We start from the raw sequence: 19,016 nt of genomic DNA on the forward strand, positions 1-19,016 counted from the left end.
GGGAAGTGGCAGATGAAGCGTCGCTCGTTCACCTGCAGCTCACCTCTTGCTGTGAGGCCCAGTTCCTAACAGGACTTGGACCGGTACCAGTCCACGGCCCAGTGGTTGGGGGCCCCTGCTTTACACTATATACATCTAATACTGTATATAGTGAATGTCCCATAAATGGTTATTAACATTCCCCTGACACTCCCTCTTTATTTCGAAAATTTAAAAAATTGACTGATTTAGAGATTATTTTAAAAATTATTTAATTTTCATCCTATTTGAAAACTTAGCCATAATTCAGTGGAAGCAGTCCCCAATTCTACATCTGTTAAAAAATTAGAGGTGTATTACACACATCCCAAACACATCACAGGCATTTTTATTTAGAACTCTATTTGTGACAATAATACCTTATATTTACATGGCACTGAAGAGTTTCACTTCTCCTAAAATATACTATTTATTCCTTCACCCCAAACTTGTAACATGGGCAAAGTGGATGCTGCCATCCCGATTTTATGATGAAGAAATCAAGCCTCTGAGAAGTATAATGAGTAACCCAAGGTCAAAGAACAGGGGAGTATTCCAGAAGACAAGGGAAAGGCAGTTATTTTTAAACTCACCAGCATATTCAGAAGCTCTGTGGAATTCTCTGCTTCACATATATCTTTCTAATATTATACATTACCATCCTGTCACTGGAAGAATTTCATTTAAATAAAGGAATCCCCAAAGCTAGCCAATTTCTCTGAATCTTGACATTATCATCCTGTCTTTAGGAGAACTTAATTTCAATAAATGAATTTCAGAAGTTCCTTAACTTCTCTGATCCTTAGTTTCTCTGTTTATAAAACAGGGAAAGCAACACCTATTTTATAATATTGTTGTGAACAGATATAGGTATGGCTATAGATATGTATACCATATATAGATGTACAGTGTGGAACATAGTATTTTGTAAATATCATTTTATCTCTCTATTCCAAGTCTCTTTAAGGATAGGAACTGAAATACCGTTTATTTTGAAGTTTTTAAACGCTCCAAGACCCCTAGCACATAGCCAGCTGAATGAGAAATTAGAATCATATGCTCTCAATTCCTTCCCTAAAAGGTTACATTTATCAAGTTTTCTACAATGTTGAATACGCTACACACACTACAACATTTTAGCTGTTTTTAATGTCAGGCATTGTTAAAGAAAAGGTTGAATTTCGGATAGCTAAGTGTTTGTGGCATAGAAGAACAAAATACGTAAGGGGAATATAGAAAAGGAACAATAAATGTTCAGACTGGGCTCACAGAGCTTTAAATGCCTCGTATAAAGACATGGGTTTTTAAGTTTACAAAAGAAATTCAAAGCAGTTAAGACAATGGGATTTCTAGAAATAGAAAGTCTTTGTTGATCCACAGGTCAAGTAAAGTGCAAGTAGAAGGAAAGCTTTCTCTTTGGCTCTGCAGTGCTCAGCAGCGGGCTTCTGACCCCCACATGGCGCAGGCAGCCTCCCTCTTGTTCTGTTGAGAAGTGACTCACATTCCTCAAGTGGGGGCATTAACGCAAGCTTTTGGCTGACACAGTCGCCTTTGTATACTCCCCGGAGGAAGATGGGGAGGAACCTACAAGGTTGTTGAGAGAAGAGGGTAGGATGGAGAGAGCAGGCCAGGCAAGAATGGAATGTCTCCAGATGCCTCTCTGCACTTGCCAAGTCAAAGAGAAATACAGAGAACTTAGGCTGGTGCCAACTTGAACAGTCAGCAGTACACAGCACCAGACGTAGGAAGAGTCACAGCCTATTCTTCTGTGGTTCTATAAAGGGCTAATAGACAACTGGCAGGTCATCAGGCAATCAGCAAATTCATTATTTTTTTCCACAGATATTTTTTGAGTGTCTCCTAGTGTCAGGCTTCATACTAGGTACCACATAATCAGTGACAAAGAAGACAAAGCATCAGCCTTACAAGATGGTTCCTGAAAAAGGGATCTAAGATAAAATATGCAGGGAAATACCACATACTATACCCCAATCATGGAAATTCCAAAGCACATTAATTAATATCTTAAGATCCCTGAAACAAAGAAATCCATTTCACTCTATTTAACTGTGTTCCCAATGTGTTTACCCAGGGAAACATTTTATGTATCATCTTTTCACACCACCTGATACGTCTCAGAATATACTTTAAGATATGGTGTTCTTCATTTGCCAAACAGCAAGATAGGAAAAAACATTATTTTTATTTGCTGCATGTTGATAAAAAGCCAGTCTTTGAGCTATAGATTTATTAATAATTGTCTCATTTGATGATAAATTCTCAATGATTAGAGATGGGTTGGAAGATTCTTCTACTTGCCATTTAATACAGCATCGTGCACAGAGAGGTGTTTAAGACATTGGAGAAGAGGGTATGGATAAAAGGGAACCCTCCTACACTGCTGGTGGGAATGTAAATTAGTGCAGCCACTATGGAGAACAGTATGGAGGTTCCTTAAAAAACTAAGAATAGAGCTACCATATGATCCAGCAATCCCACTCCTGGGCATATATATGGAGAAAACCATAATTCAAAAAGATACATGCACCCCAATGTTCATTGCAGCACTATTTACAATAGCCAAGACATGGAAACAACTTAAATGCCCATCGACAGAGGAATGGATAAAGACGATTCCAATATACAATGGAATATTACACAGCCATAAACAAGAATGAAATAATGCCATTTGCAGCAATATGGATGAAACTAGAGATTATCATATTAAGCGAAGTAAGTCAGATAAACATCATGTAATATCACTTATATGTGGAATCTAAAAAAAATGATACAAATGAACTTATTTACAAAACAGAAATAGACTCACAGACATAGAAAACAAACTTATGGTTACCAAAGGGGGTAGCGGGGGTCGGAGGTGGGGAATAGATAAATTAGGAGTTTGGGATTAACATATATACATTACTATATATAAAATAAACAACAAGGACCTACTGTATAGCACAGGGAGCTATATTCAATATCTTGTAATAACTTATAATGGAAAAGAATCTGAAGAAGAATATGTGTATATGTGTAACTGAATCACTTTGCTGTATGCCTGAAACTAACACAACATTGTAAATTAACTATATTTCAATTTAAAAAATGGTTAAAAAAAGACATTGGAGAATGTGTGAGAAGGCTGGTTTCATCACCCGCCTTCTCAATGTGTAATTTAGTTGGTATGGCTGGCAAGGCAGGTGGCTACCTTCTCTCTCACCGTGTTGAGCATTCCTTGGGTAACCTTCCAATAAAGGCACACTGCACTATGTTCAAATGAATCTGTTCTAATCTATTCTGGCTTTGTTGACAGAACCATGATGCCAATCATCAGAATATATTTAAAGGTTATTAATCAACAATTCTGAAAGACCTGCTTCAGAAATTAGATAACCTCTTTCTCAGTTAAATGGACAAGCTTTCCATGGGAATCATAAATTCTGTCATTTCACATATATGGGATACAAAAGCTCTTTCTCAAGAACACTGTCCTCAAGGATTGTACCTAAAATATTTCCTTAAAAAATCTACAGGTGTATATATATTCCACACCTTTCTATAAACATTTTAGATTTGTTTTTTTTTTTTTGACAAGGGGATGGGATGCTCTTTGATTTTATTTTTTTTCGATTTTTTATATAGTCCAGTTTATTAATTTTTTTCTTTTATGGATTTTTTTTGACTTGAATAATATACATATATATTTTAATACAGCAGGTTCTTGTCATCAGTTTTATATACATCAGTGTATACATGTCAATCCCAATCGCCCAATTCATCACACCCCCTCCCCACTGCTTTCCCCCCATGATGTCCATACGTTTGTTCTCTACACTTGTGTCTCAATTTCTGCCCTGCAAATTGGTTCATCTGTACCATTTTTCTAGGTTCCACATAGATGTGTTAATATACGATATTTGTTTTTCTCTTTCTGACTTACTTCACTCTGTATGACAGTCTCTAGATCCATCCATGTCTCAAGAAATGACTCAATATCCTTCCTTTTTAGGGCTGAGTAATATTCCATTGTATATATGTACCACATCTTCTTTATCCATTCGTCTGTCGATGGGCATTTAGGTTGCTTCCATGACCTGGCTATTGTAAATAGTGCTGCAATGAACATTGGAGTGCATATGTCTTTTTTTGTGTGTGTGTGGTACACGGGCCTCTCACTGTTGTGGCCTCTCCTGTTGCTGAGCACAGGCTCCAGACGCGCAGGCTTAGTGGCCATGACTCACGGGCCCAGCCGCTCCGCGGCATCATGTGGGATCTTCCCGAACCAGGGCACAAACCCGTGACCCCTGCATCGGCAGGCGGACTCTCAACCACTGTGCCACCAGGGAAGCCCCATGTGCCTTTTTGAATTATGGTTTTCTCTGGGTATATGCCCAGTACTGGGATTGCTGGATCATATGGTAATTCTATTTTTAGATTTTTAAGGAACCTCCATACCGCTCTCCATAGTGGATGTATCAATTTACATTCCCACCAACAGTGCAAGAAGGTTCCCTTTTCTCCACACCCTCTCCAGCATTAGTTGTTTGTAGATTTTCTGATGATACCCATTCTAACTGGTGTGACGTGATACCTCACTGTAGTTTTGATTTACATTTCTCTAATAATTAGTGATGTTGAGCAGCATTTCATGTGCTTCTTGGCCATCTGTATGTCTTCTTTGGAGAAATGTCTATTCAGGTCTTCTGCCCATTTTTGGATTGGGTTTTTTTTTTTTTAAATATTGAGCTACATGAGCTGTTTATATATTTTGGAGATTAATCCTTTGTCTGTTGATTCGTTTGCAAATATTTTCTCCCATTCTGAGGGTTGTCTTTTCGTCTTGTTTATGGTTTCCTTTGTTGTGCAAAAGCTTTGAAGTTTCATTAGGTCCCATTTGTTTATTTTTGTTTTTATTTCCATTACTCTAGGAGGTGGATCAAAAAAGATCTTGCTGTGTTTTATGTCAAAGAATGTTCTTCCTATGTTTTTCTCTAAGAGTTTTACAGTGTCCGGTCTTATATTTAGGTCTTGAATCCATTTTGAGTGTACTTTTGTGTATGGTGTTAGGGAGTGTTCTAATTTCATTCTTTTACACATAGCTGTCCAGTTTTCCCAGCACCACTTATTGAAGAGACTGTCTTTTTTCCATTGTATATCCTTGCCTCCTTTGTCATAGATTAGTTGACCATAGGTGCATGGGTTTATCTCTGGGCTTTCTATCTTGTTCCATTGATCTATGTTTCTGTTTTTGTGCCAGTACCATATTTTCTTGATTACTTTAGCTTTATAGTATAGTCTGAAGTCAGGGAGTCTGATTCCTCCAGCTCTGTTTTTTTCCCTCAAGACTGCTTTGGCTATTAGGGATCTTTTGTGTCTCCATACAAATTGGTATATTTTTTCTCTTCATGACAACTTTATTACTCTTAAAATATATCCAATAAACTAATGTGAAATTAAGAATTTGAGTCCTTCAAATCCCCCCACCGCATTGTTTATCAGCCTTGCACACTGGAGGATGCATACTGGACAGGCCAAAGAAGGTGCAGCCTCCTCTACAGTTGAGGAACTTCATCCTTACAGTTTCCTAGGCCAAAAACCTTGGAATCACCCTTGACTTCACCTTTACCTCTAATCACTTAGAAAGTCCTACTGTCCCTAGAGTCAACATGCTATATTTCATCGATTTTGAGAGCAACAACCTTTCATGTTTTCACATATGTAAAATCAGAATGTGCCTCACAATAAATAGCTTTTATATTCTCTCTCGCAGAGGTAGTAATCCTGTCATCGTTTTCTTTGCCTGCAGAGGTGCCAACCTCCAAACAGGCAATACATCAAACTTGCAAAATGGGTGTCAGCAGCTTGGAAGAAGATGCCAAGACAATAGTTCAACACGGTATTTAATCTCTTGAAATCCAATGGTTGTGGCGGTTGTAGGGAGAGGAGGAATCAGAGGCATGTAACATTGTTTTTTTATATATATGTGTATAACTGAGTCACTTTGCTATACAGCAGAGATTGGCACAACGTTGTAAATCCACTATACTTCAATAAAAAAATAAAAGAAGCGCTTAACAACATTCCCAAAGTGGGAGCCCAAAGCAGGCTACATCTACATAATTGCAAACCTGAATCAAGAACCCAATATCAAGACTTCTGCTTCCTGTCAAGATGAAGGGACAGGGCCTAGGCTTAATCTCCTACCCGAAACAATCAAACAGTCAGAAAAAATTATATGAAAGGTGGGCTTTTAAGATGCTGGATATAAAGCAAAGAAGGACAGTGATTCCTGAGATTCAGGAAACATGAGATGAACCCTAACATTGCCTCAGTCTTCTGCCTTGAAAGACCTCCTAGGCCATCCATGGAAGTGGGAACTTGGATAGAGCCCAGCGGATTGCCTGAGTTGAGGAGACAAAGGTAAGGGTCCAGATATCAAAGTGACTAGAGTTTGAAGTACAGGTTACCTCTCTGTGTCCAGAGAGGACAGAAGGACACAGAGACAGCTCTGGAGATTTAAGACTATTCCCTTTAGGTGTCTAGCAGCATCGACATACTAATCAGTACATGTATGTGAAAAACCAATCTGAGGCCAGGAAAAGAACCACACAAACAGGGCTGCACAAAATAGAACCCACACATAGAGGATGAGAATAGTATTTTATCCAGCAGCTAGGCTGGAAAACTTAATAATTCATGGGACACTGAGTACTTAGAAGGGTCTTGTCTCAGCAGCAGGGCACATTTATCACTAATCCAAACATGGCTTAGTCCTGTCTACCAAATTTTAAAACCCCAAAGGATCAAACTGATTCCAAGTAACTTAACTGCTTCTAGAATAAAAATCAGGAATATTTATAGGAATAAAAAAATATCTAGTCTCCAAGAAGGTAGAATTTGCAATGTCTGAAATCAGGTCAAAAATTACCCAGCATGCAAAGAAATTCCCCAAAATACACCTCATACCTGAAAAGAAAAATCAATCAATTAAAACATAGAAGAGACATTAAAATAGTTACTGTAATTCTATTTCATATGTTGAAAAGGTTAAGTAGAAAAAAAAATATCCAAGCCCAGAGAATTTCACTGGTGAATACTGCTAAGCATTTAAAGAAGAAATAACATCAATCCTATATTCTCTTCCACTAGACAGAAGAGAAGGGATCACACTTCCCAACTCATGGTATGAGGTCAGCATCATGCTGATACCAAAACCAGACAAAGATGGTATAAAACAAGGACACTATAGACAACTCTCTCTTATGAACATAGATGTAAAAAAGCAAAAAAAAAAAATTTACTGGCAAATCAAATCCTGTAATCTATATAAAGAATAATACACTATGACCCAGTAGAGTTTATATCCCAGGAATGCAAGGTTGGTTCTTCATTTGAAAATCATTTAATGTTATCCATTACAATAAAAGTCTAAGGAACTTTCACATGATCATATCAATTGAGGCAGAAAAAGCATTTGACATTAAATTCAACATTGATTCATGATAATAATGCTCAGCAAATTAGGAATAGAAGAGAATTTCCTCAAGGTGATAAAGAGCATCTACAAAGAATCTACAGCTAACATCATACTTAATGCTAAGAAACTAAATGCATTCCCTCTTAAGATTGGCAGTAAGGTAAGAATATCTACTCTTGACACTTCTGCTCAACATCATATTAGATATCCTTGCCAGTACAGTAAGGTTATAAATAAATAAGTAGTTTACAAATTGAAAGGGAGAAAGTAAAACCATCCTTATTTGTAAACAATGATTGTTTACATAGAAAATTAAAAAACTCTCAGAATAAGTGAGTTTAGCAAGTTTACAAAATAGATGGCCAAGAATAAACTAGCAATACATAACTGGAAACTGAAATACAAAATACGATGCCATTTGTAACAGCTGCAAAATAAAGAAAGAGGTATAAATCTAACTAAAATATATGCTGATAACTAATAAAGGCTGATGAAGAAAACAAAGAAGACCTAAATAAATGGATAGACATGAAGTGCTCATAGGTTAATATCTTAACATATTAAAGATGTAAATTCCCTCCAAATTAACCTGTAGAATTAACAAAGTTATAATAACTATCTCACCAAGATTTTTTTGTATAGATAGATAGATAGATAGACAACCTGATTATATGGAAAGTCAAAGGAATTAGTATAGAATAGCTAAAATGACTTTGAAAAGGAGAATAAAGTTAGAAAAATCAAATTACCTGATTTTAAGACATACTTTAAAGCTATAGTAATTAAGACAATGTGGTACTGGTGAAGGGATCAACACATAGATCAGAATAGAGAGTCCAGAAATAGACCCACACAGAAATGGACAATGAACTTTTGATAGTTTAAAAGGCAATTCAAGGGAGAAAAGATCATCTTTTTGACAAATGGCTGAAAGAATGGGACATCGTTATACAAAAAAATTTCAACCTAAATATAAAACTTATACCTTATATAAAAATTAACTGGGGACGTCTCTGATGGCGCAGTGGTTAAGAATCTGCCTGCCAGTGAAGGGGACATGGGTTCAAGCCCTGGTATGGGAAGATCCCACGTGCCGTAGAGCAACTAAGCCTGTGCACCACAACTACTGAGCCTGTGCTCTAGAGCCCGTGCACTGTAACTACTGAGCCTGCATGCTGCAACTACTGAAGCCCACGTGCCTAGAGCCTGTGCTCCGCAACAAGAGAAGCCACCGCGATGAGACGCTCATGCACCGCAATGAAGAGTAGCCCCCGTTCTTCATAACTAGAGAAAGCCTGTGCACAGCAGTGAAGACCCAATGCAGGCAAAAAAAAAAAAAGAAAAAAAATTAACTGAAAATGGGTCATAGATCTAAAGGTAAAATATAAAACTATAACACTTTTAGGAGAAGACACAGGAGAAAACTTTGTGACCTGGGATTAGGCAAGGAGTTCTTAGACATGACATTAAAGGTGCAATCCATGGAAAGAAAAAATGATAAGCTGGTCTCCCTCAAAATTAAAAGCTTTTGCTTTGTGAAAGATAATGTTAGCAATTTTGAAAAAAGAAGGTACCTACTGAGAGAAAATATTTTCAAGTCACATATCTAAGAAAAGACTAGTGCTCAGAACATGTAAATCCTCAAAATTCAAAACAACCTGTTTTAAAAATTGGCAAATGACTTAAATTAGCACTACATCAAAGAGGAAATAAGCACATGTGTGACCAGCAGAATTCCCGGCCCCTCCTCCTGACAAAGATGTCCATATCCTAATCGCCAGAACCTATGAACATGTTATGTTACATGGAAAGGGGGAATTAAGGTTGCTGATGAAATTAAGCTTGCTAATCAGCTCACCTTAAAATAAATAAGAGTATCCTAGATTATCTGGGTAGGCCCAATGTAATCACAAGCCTTCTTTAAACTGGAAGAGGGAGGCAGAAGAGGCAATTAGAGTCATAGAAAGATCTGAAGATGCTATGTTGCTGGCTTTGAAGATGCCAAGGTATGCAGATAGCCTCCAGAAGCTGGAAAATCAAAATCAAAGAAAATGGACTCTCCCCTAGAGCCTCCAGAAGAAACACAGTCTTGCTAACACCTTGATTTTAGTTCAGCAGGACCCATTTTAGACTTCTGACTCTCCAGAACTGTAAAATAATTGTGCTGCCTTAAGCTACTAAGTTTGTGTTAATCTGTTACAGCAGCAACTGGAAACTAATACAAACTGAGAAGATGTTCAAAATCATTAGCCACTAGGAAAATGAAAACAATGATGAGATGCCATTATTCACCAATTAAAAATGGCTAAAATAAAAAACACTGACAATATCAAGTGCTGGGAAGAATGCAGAGCAAGTGAAGCTTTCATATATTGCTGGTGGAAATGCAAAATAGTAAAATACTCAGGAAAACAGCCTGGCAGTTTCTTTTTTTTTTTTAAGATTTTTTTTTTTTTAATGTGGACCATTTTATTTTTGAAGTCTTTACTGAATTTGTTACAGTACTGCTTCTGTTTTATGTTTTGGTTTTTTGGCTGCGAGGCATGTAGGATCTTACCTCCCTAACCAGGGATCGAACTCACACCCCCTGCAATGGAAGGCGAAGTCTCAACCACTGGACCACCAGGGAAGTCCTAAGCCTGGCAGTTTCTTAAACATACACCTACCATATGATCTAGCCACTCTACTTCCAGGAATTTACCCAAGAGAAAGGGAAGTGTATATCCCTACAAAGACATCTGCATAAATGATCACAGTAGCTTTATCTATAAAAGCCCCAAAGTGGAAACAACCCAAATATCCATCAATAGGTGAATGAATAAACAAACTGTGGTACGTCCATACAATGCAATTACTACATAGCAGTATATATATTCCAAAATAATATGAACTACTGATGAGTGCTACAATGTTAATAAATGTTGAATCGCGTAATAGCTTTGCTGAATGAAAAAAGCCAGATGGAAGACTATAGAGTTTTCCCTCAGTATTCACAGGTGGATTGGTTCTAGGACCTGCTGTGGATACCAAAATCCATGGATGCTCAAGTCCCATAGTTGGTCTTCTGTATCTGCAGGGTCTATGGATTCAACCAACCAAAGTATTATGTTTACAGTTGGTTGAATCCATGGATGCAGACCCCACAGATACCATTAATATAAAATTCCAGAAAATGAAACCTAATCTATAGTGACAGAAAGAAGATCCGTGGTTGACAGAGGATAGGGGCAGGAGGGAGCAGGAGGGAAGGATTACAAGGGCACCAGAAAACTTTTGGGATGATGAGTATTCATGATCTTGATCATGATTATGGTTTCACAGGTGTATGTATATGTGAAAACTCACCAAACTTTATACTTTAAATAGCCCGTTTATACCTCAATAAAGCTGTTTAAAAAGAGCCCAGTTCCAACGGATTTTATTTCCTTTGTGGACTCTTTTAAATATGCTGTATCACAAGTAGCCCAATGACGTGTGGAGACTGAGTCCAAAAATGATTAAAGAGAAGTTGAAGTTCGAGAAAAGGTTTTATTTCAATTTCATTTATCAATTTATTAATTCATTTCTTTTATTTTCCTTATCTCTATGCATAAGAGTAACATATGATAAAAAAATCTAAATCTAAAATAGATCTTTTGGTAGTTCTTTTTTTTTCACTGTATATCTTAATTTAACTTAATTATTTTTAATATCTTTATTGGAGTAAAGTAGCAATCCCAGTAGTGGGATTGCTGGGTCATACGGTAGTTCTATTTTTAACTTTTTAAGGAACCTCCATACTGTTCTCCATACTGCATCAATTTACATTCCCATCAACAGTGCAAGAGGGTTCCCTTTTCTCCACACCCTCTCCAGCATTTATTGTGTGTAGATTTTTTGATGATGGCCATTCTGACGGGTGTGAGGTGATACCTCATTGCAGTTTTGATTTGCATTTCTCTAATGATTAGTGATGTTGAGCATCCTTTCATGTGTTTATTGACAATCTGTGTATCTTCTTTGGAGAAATGTCTATTTAGGTCTTCTGCCCATTTTTGGATTGGGTTGTTTGTTTTTTTGATATTGAGCTGCATGAGCTGCTTGTATATTTTGGAGGCTAATCCTTTGTCAGTTGCTTCGTTTGCAAATATTTTCTCCCATTCTGAGGGTTGTCTTTTCATCTTGTTGATGGTTTCCTTTGCTGTGCAAAAGCTTTTAAGTTTCACTAGGTCTCATTTGTTTATTTTTGTTTTTATTTCCATTTCTCTAGGAGGTGGGTCAGAAAGGATCTTGCTGTGATTTATGTCATAGAGTGTTCTGCCTGTGTTTTCTTCTAAGGGTTTTATAGTGTCTGGCCTTACATTTAGGTCTTTAATCCATTTTGAGTTTATTTTTGTGCATAGTGTTAGGGAGTGTTCTAATTTCATTCTTTTACATGTAGCTGCCCAGTTTTCCCAGCACCACTTACTGGGCATATACCCTGAGAAAGCCATAATTAAAAAAGAGTCATGCACCACAATGTTCACTGCAGCTCTATTTACAATAGCCAGGACATGGAAGCAACCTAAGTGTCCATTGACAGATGAATGGATAAAGAAGATGTGGCACATATATACAATGGAATATTACTCAGCCATAAAAAGAAACAAAATTGAGTTATTTGTAGTGAGGTGGATGGACCTACAGTGTGTCATACAGAGTGAAGTAAGTCAGAAAGAGAAAAACAAATACCGTATGCTAACACATATATATGGAATCTAAAAAAAAAGGTTCTGAAGAACCTAGCGGCAGGACAGGAATAAAGACGCAGATGCAGAGAATGGACTTGAGGACGGGGGAGGGGGAATGGTAAGCTGGGATGAAGTGAGAGAGTGGCATGGACATATATACACTACCAAATGTAAAATAGATAGCTAGTGGGAAGCAGCCAGATAGCACCGGGAGATCAGCTCGGTGCTTTGTGTCTACCTAGAGGGGTGGGATAGGGAGAATGGGAGGGAGATGCAAGAGGGAGGAGATATGGGGATATATGTATATGTATAGCTGATTCACTTTGTTATAAAGCAGAAACTAACACACTATTGTAAAGCAATTATACTCCAATAACAATGTTAAAAAAATAAAAAAGAAAATAGATCTTTTAATAACTACCAAGTAAAATCCCTGAGTGGTTAGAAGTCATTGTGTCATAATTTCTTAATTTCATTGGAGGCTTTTTTTCTTATTGGTGCATAAAATAATATCACATCTTTCAATCAATGATGTCTTGGACTCAAAGAAATGCAGTATACCCAGAATGGGATACACTACCATGGTCCAAATCTTTCTCATTCTTGGCCTGGCTTCTTGACTGCTTTTCTTATTTCCACAGTTAGACTCATGATAGTCTATTCTCAACAGAGCACATGGAGTGATACTCTTAAAAAATGAATCAAATGAAGTCATTCCTCTGCTGTGACTTCTCACCTCATTCAGACTAAAAGCCAAAATCCTTACAAAATCATACAGTATCTGTGCCATTCTTCACCCCACCTCACAGTCTTCTGACCTTCATCAATTCTTCTAGTCTTCTTTAAACTCTCTTTACTTCAGTCACTTTAAGAAAAATGTCAAGAATGCATCTACCTCAGGACCTTTGCACTTGCTTATCTCTCTGCCTGGAATTTTCTTTCCTCTATCTTGTGCATAGTACCCTACCTGTATCTCCCTCAGATCCTTGCTAAAATGCCATCTTATCAGTGAGTCTTTTCTTCGTAACCTATTTAAAATTGCAATCCCCTCCAACACCTTTGGCTGGCAGCCCATCTTTATCTCTGGTTCTTTTCCTTCCCTTTCCTTTTTCCCATGATTCCTACCACCCCATGACACATATATATTTTCTTTATTTGTTTCATCCTTTTGTCTGTCCCTAACACCAGTATGAAAATCCCATAAGAAAAATGGATTTTTGTCTGTTTTGCTCTTTCCTGTGTTTCCAGCACCTAAAACAGTTCCTCAGCACATAGCAGGTACCCAAGAAATATTTGTTGTTGAACAAATGAATGAGTGGCTTGTGAATATAGCCTGAGGTCAGGTGCAAGATGGAAATTTCTTTAGAGTTTTGTGCTTTCTTTAAAAACATTCATATGTTACGTGTTTTATTATAAACAGCCTTTACCTCAAAATCTTTGAGCCAGAATGATAAACCTGGAATACGTTTACCCATAGCCATTATAAATCAGCATAAGCACAGTCTGAGAAGGAAAGCTAGGTATTAGGAGCTTCACTTTAACTTGATATAAATTAGTTTATCTAGCCCTTGACATTCAAGGGAGACAGAGAGAGCTTTTGGATACCCAGGCATTTTCAAAACATGAAGCTACATTTGAGAAGTTTGCAAAGCTGGAGACATCAGATTGATACCATATAGGCTGACTCTGGGTCTAAGTATATTCTGAGTATACTTGGAGAATACATAATATGGTACAAGCCAATAACATTTGTGAGAAAATGAGCCTTTAATTTTAAAAATCAAAAGTAAGTCAATGTAAGCTAAATTTGATTCTTTTTTTTCATCGGGTTGGGGAAGTAGAAAAAAGTGACCAGGAGAAATGGAAAGGCTGAACGCTGTCCGTGGACAGTCTTTTCCTTCAAAAGGGGGCAAGTGTGCCTAGGTCCAGCTCTATTTCTGTTTTCTGCACTTGTATTAGGCAATAATAATGTCTTTGAAATCAAAGATGGCTTCTTTTTTATTCCCCAGCAAATGGCAGCCATTTGATAAGTCTCTCATACTTCTCCTTTTCCTTCTGGCATTTTCCACCATAGTCTTTCTCCAGTCCTATTTTTTCTTTGTTCCCACGAGGCTTGATAACATAAGGGGAAAACTTGAATGTAAGTTCAGAAGAAAATGAGTTCAATGTGGGGAGTGTGAATATAAGGAGTTTGAAAAGAGCGTGTGGCTGGCTTCTAGTAGTTTTTGGCGGAGAGCAGGGGAGAGAGCTGGCAGAACTCCTCCAGGCCTGCACGGGTGGAAAGCTGCTCACCTGGCTCATACACTGGGCCCCGCAGAGCAGCCTAATCTTTCCTGCCTGTGGGTCACCTCACAGTCTGTAAATATAGGGTGGAAGGTTCTTCTGGGGGTGGAGAAAACATAAGTGAGGCATCCTGTTCAGCATCTGCTATAGATTGTGGTGAGATGCATGCATATGCTGGGCTTTACTGATATAAATCATTTTGTCATGAGGCATCGTCAGTGCTAAGGTAAATGAATCAATCGCCTTGTGTCATTATGGATCATCATCGGGTTGTGTATTATGTAACCTACCCACTGTTGGTTTGAATAGAGCACTTTTCATTGAGGTATCTATTTGCAGACCTAGAGATGACTTATGGCTCTCAGTTTGCTTTAGCTCCTTCTTTCAGAGATTCTCCGCCTTTGTTCCAGTGATTCAGGCCCCAAAGGACCCAGATCACCCTTTAAACAGGAGGGTAAGAGGAATATCTATCTGAGCAGAGTGTTTGGGCTTTTCTATGAGGACAGCAAGGCAGGGGACGTGAGAGGGAATAAAGGAAGGAATCTCACCATGAAAATACGCCCCAACGAGCTGCCATACAGCAGTCACTGCACGAATGCCAGTCATCTCTTTCTGTGCCTAACAGAAGTCCCTAGATTCCTAGATAATGAACACTGACTCAATTGTGTGACACAAATGATTAGAATGACCTCAACTCTTCAGTATTCCTTAAAGAGTCCTATAAAAGTGACCATTCGTTTTTATTTTTTTAATAAATATTATAGGGCTTTAATAGATTCTACACTTTAAAAAAATCACAGTGACCTTTTAAACGTAACTTTTTTTCCCAAATATCCCGCCATGACTTCAGAGATTTACAGAAGAATTATGCCTCTATCCTTCTCTAGTTTTCATCTTCTAAACTGTTTAATTTTTCATCTAATAGGGGAAGCTACCAATGCATAACCACAGGAAAACAATCTCACCTGAATGTACTACATCAATGTCTAACTTACCTCACCCCTCATCATTCTCTCTGCTCGGGCCTTTTTTTTTCCTTTTCTTCAGAATCACAATTTTTACTGCCCGCAGGCGTGGTAGAATGGGGAGAGTTCCCTACGCTGGCGGCTCTGACGTTTCACGTGTTTAAAAGTTCCTAGTCTTTCTTCCTGCCTCCTCTTCTTCCCCAGAGCCTCATCCTTTTGGCGAGCTGCCTTTTCCTGACTTCTCGAAATAGTTCTCCAGCAAACAGTGCCTTTTCTTCTTGACCTACAAGTCCACTTAAAGCCATAAACCCCCCATATGTCAAGTGTTTTCCTCCAGCTAGTCAACAAGTAAAGAGGACAATATCACAGTCAATAAAGACATTCATTCTCATTTCCCAAGCCAGGGGAGACATATTCAAAGAGGTCCTCATTAAGGACCTATTGGAGCATTCTGGATAAAGGCAAAATTGAGATATTATGCCAAACAAGGTCAAATTATTCTAAAAAATGCACGGCCTTGACTACAAGGGTTGTTTTATTTCTATCTGCGTTTGCTGCAGTGCCTAGAACAGTGATTGTCACAGAGAAGCGTGTATGGTAAAATGATCTGGATTCCTGGGTGACTCTGTTGTTGGGTCAGGTATCCTGAGAACATATATCATCTACCCTAGCAGAACCCAGCTGGGTAGATATTTGAAGTACCTTGCCTTGATCCATGTAACTGCTTTACAAATGTCCCGCCATGGAAACAGTCAGCGGGGTTTGGGACAGTCCGGAGGAACAAATAAGTGCTTAAGCTCTGGAATCAGACTCTGGGCTGACATCTTGGCTCTGACATAGTTGTATAACTTTGAGCAAGTCACATAATCTGTCTAAGCCTCAGTTATCTCATTCATAACATGCGGATAAACAGTACCTTGCTATAAGGTTGTTATAAGGATTAAATGAGATGATCATGTAAAGTTCCCGGCATGTACATGTGTAGCAGGCACACATTTATTCAGCTGCTATAGAGAGATTAGGGCACAACAGTCAATAAATGGCTTCACATAATCACTGCCCAATATTAATTCTGGAGAAACCTGTGATCAGCACTGATCAAAGGTCACTTTGTAAATGAAGACCACGTGATTTCACCGTGGTAGGAGAGCATTAGTTCTCATCTTCCCTCTCTCTCTGCTATTCCACCAGACTATGTATCAGTTAGGGGTCGGGATGCGGTTTGTCCTCACACTGGGTAGCAAAGCTCACGTGTGCACATAGAGTGTATCTAGATCCAAGTCTAGTTCCCTCCTAATGTGCCTCAAAAGCAAAGGTTTCTCCCTTGGGGTTGCCGTGGGTGACCTGACTTGTCTCACCCAAACTAATCCACAAACCAGGAACATGAATCTCTTCCCACAGTATTTTCAGATTTGTCTTCATTTTGATGGAGGTGTTATTCCCTAGCTGCAGGGAGTTGAGTCAGGGAGAAGGCCCAGAAATTGTCCCATCTCTGGAGTGTCTTACGTTTGGTTGCAGAGAGCTGGGATTTATACTGCCCTCGGACCAGCCTGCAGGTGGACCCATCTCCGTTGCAGACGCCACAGTTATCTTCCTTGATGGTGCTTCCCAGCTGGTGATCGCAGCCAACAATCTAACAAGAAAGAGAGATGTGTAATTCAACCAGGCGCCTACTGATATGGACGGAGCCATGGTGAGCTCTATCACCACCAAATCATCCACCTATCATCCTTGAGAAGGCTAAGACATGCTTCCCATGAAGGGGACTGAATTCAGCTGGAATTTGAATCAGGCTAAGAAGGAAAAAATGTAGCGTGGATAAAGACATTTTCATAGTTCAAATATACTGAAATATACAAAGAGAAAGAAAGATGGGAGGGAGGCGGGAAGGAGGGAGGGAGGGAGGAGGAGAAGGTGAGGGAGAGAGGAAGATCCTGAACTATTACCATAATGGAACCTTAATTCAAAAATAATTCCCAATGTCTATAATTATGCTTCACCCAAATCACAAAAAAATACAACTGTGAGATAACTGTAGCAGGAAAGATTTTATGAATAATCTCTATGTTCTATATGTTCCTTAGAATGTAAGATGCATAAGGGTGCGGTTTTGTATTTTGGATTCATTGATGTATTCCAAGCAACTAGAACAGTGCTTGGAAAATTGGAGGACTTCAACAAATATTTGCTGGGACTTACCTGGTGGTCCAATGGTTAAGACTCCATGCTTCCCCTGCAGGGGGCATGGCTTGCATTCCTGGTCCGGGAAATAAGATCCCACATGCCATGCAGCACAGCCCCCAAAAATATATTTGCTAAATGATAATTAAAAATACTCCCTTTTGGGCTTCCCTGGTGGCGCAGTGGTTGAGAGTCCGCCTGCCGATGCAGGGGACACGGGTTCGTGCCCCGGTCTGGGAAGATCCCACAGGCCACAGAGCAGCTGGGCCCATGAGCCATGGCCGATGAGCCTGCGCGTCCGGAGCCTGTGCTCCGCAACGGGAGAGGCCACAACAGTGAGAGGCCTGCGTAACAACAACAACAACAAAACAAAACTCCCTTTTCTAGCTAGCACTTCAACTAAGAAAAGAGAAAGAGAATCACAGAATCAGCCAACAGACAAAAACAAGGTTAGTGTGCGTGTGTGTGGTGGAAGAGAGGATTGACACAGAGGGCAGCAGAGATAGCCAACAGTGAGTGCCTGCCATTGACTGGCCCTGTCCTGCACCAGGCACAAGACACACATCTCATTCATTCTCAAGACAATCATGGAGGTCATGAAGCTTGCCAAGGTCACTTAGCTAATAAGTAGCCGAGTTCTAAATACATCTAACAAAACATTTGTGCTTCATCCAAATCGGGCTTAACAAAACCACAAGCCTTCATCAATTATGTGGGCGAACTCATTTGTATCCCTAATCTTTTCTTTCCAACATTCAAGTTAAAAAAAATGCAAATCCAAACTAAATCAGGTTGTACCTCTATAGTTCTAGTGAAATCTAATGTCAAAAGACTTATTCTACTCTCAAACTACTTCAACTACTGTCTTTGACAAAATAAAATGAGAAGTGTAGTGACATTTGAAGGGGCTTATCTTCACAATGTCCCCACAATCCATCCTGTCTTTCAAAAGGTTGTTAACATGAACTCTTTTTGAGGCTTGATTTTCATTTTTTGCACCTTCAACTAATAATTGCAAACACATGTTTAGGCAAAAGTATGAAAAATACAACTGTTTACTATTGTGTTATGTATGTGCTATATTTAAAAAATGTGGTAACATGTACCCCTCCCCTAAAAGCACACAGGCATCTTTAAAAATACATAACAAAACAACAACTCTTTCAGCAGCTGTACTTGTTTTAAAATGTAAAGATGTCAGGAAAACATAGTGCCCAAATCTTAAGTGGAGAGTGAAGGCGGGTTGGTTCCACCTCTGGGCGTTCACTGTGGTCAAGGTGCAATCGGTCTCAATATGTTCAGAAGTTACAGTGAGGCCACTTCAGAATTCACGTCAGCTTTGTCCGTGCAGAGCCCTGCATGTTCTGGCTTCTTTGACGT

The 19,016-nt window shown here is 38.8% G+C and overlaps 1 protein-coding gene across 2 annotated transcripts in view; it reads right to left on the reverse strand.

Annotated features, from left to right (window-relative positions):
* The window catches only part of ADAMTSL1 (ADAMTS like 1), a gene marked incomplete at both ends in the record, with an annotated part of 469,161 nt that overhangs the window by 302,170 nt on the left and 147,975 nt on the right, over positions 1-19,016 (reverse strand). For both annotated transcript variants that reach the window (XM_079706140.1, XM_079706139.1), the window contains one exon: positions 16,962-17,088. In XM_079706140.1, the coding sequence (XP_079562266.1) occupies positions 16,962-17,088 (127 nt within the window). The remainder of the gene's footprint in view (positions 1-16,961; positions 17,089-19,016) is intronic.

Source organism: Hyperoodon ampullatus (assembly GCF_949752795.1).
Source record: "Hyperoodon ampullatus genome assembly, chromosome: 6".
Lineage (NCBI taxonomy): Eukaryota > Metazoa > Chordata > Mammalia > Artiodactyla > Ziphiidae > Hyperoodon > Hyperoodon ampullatus.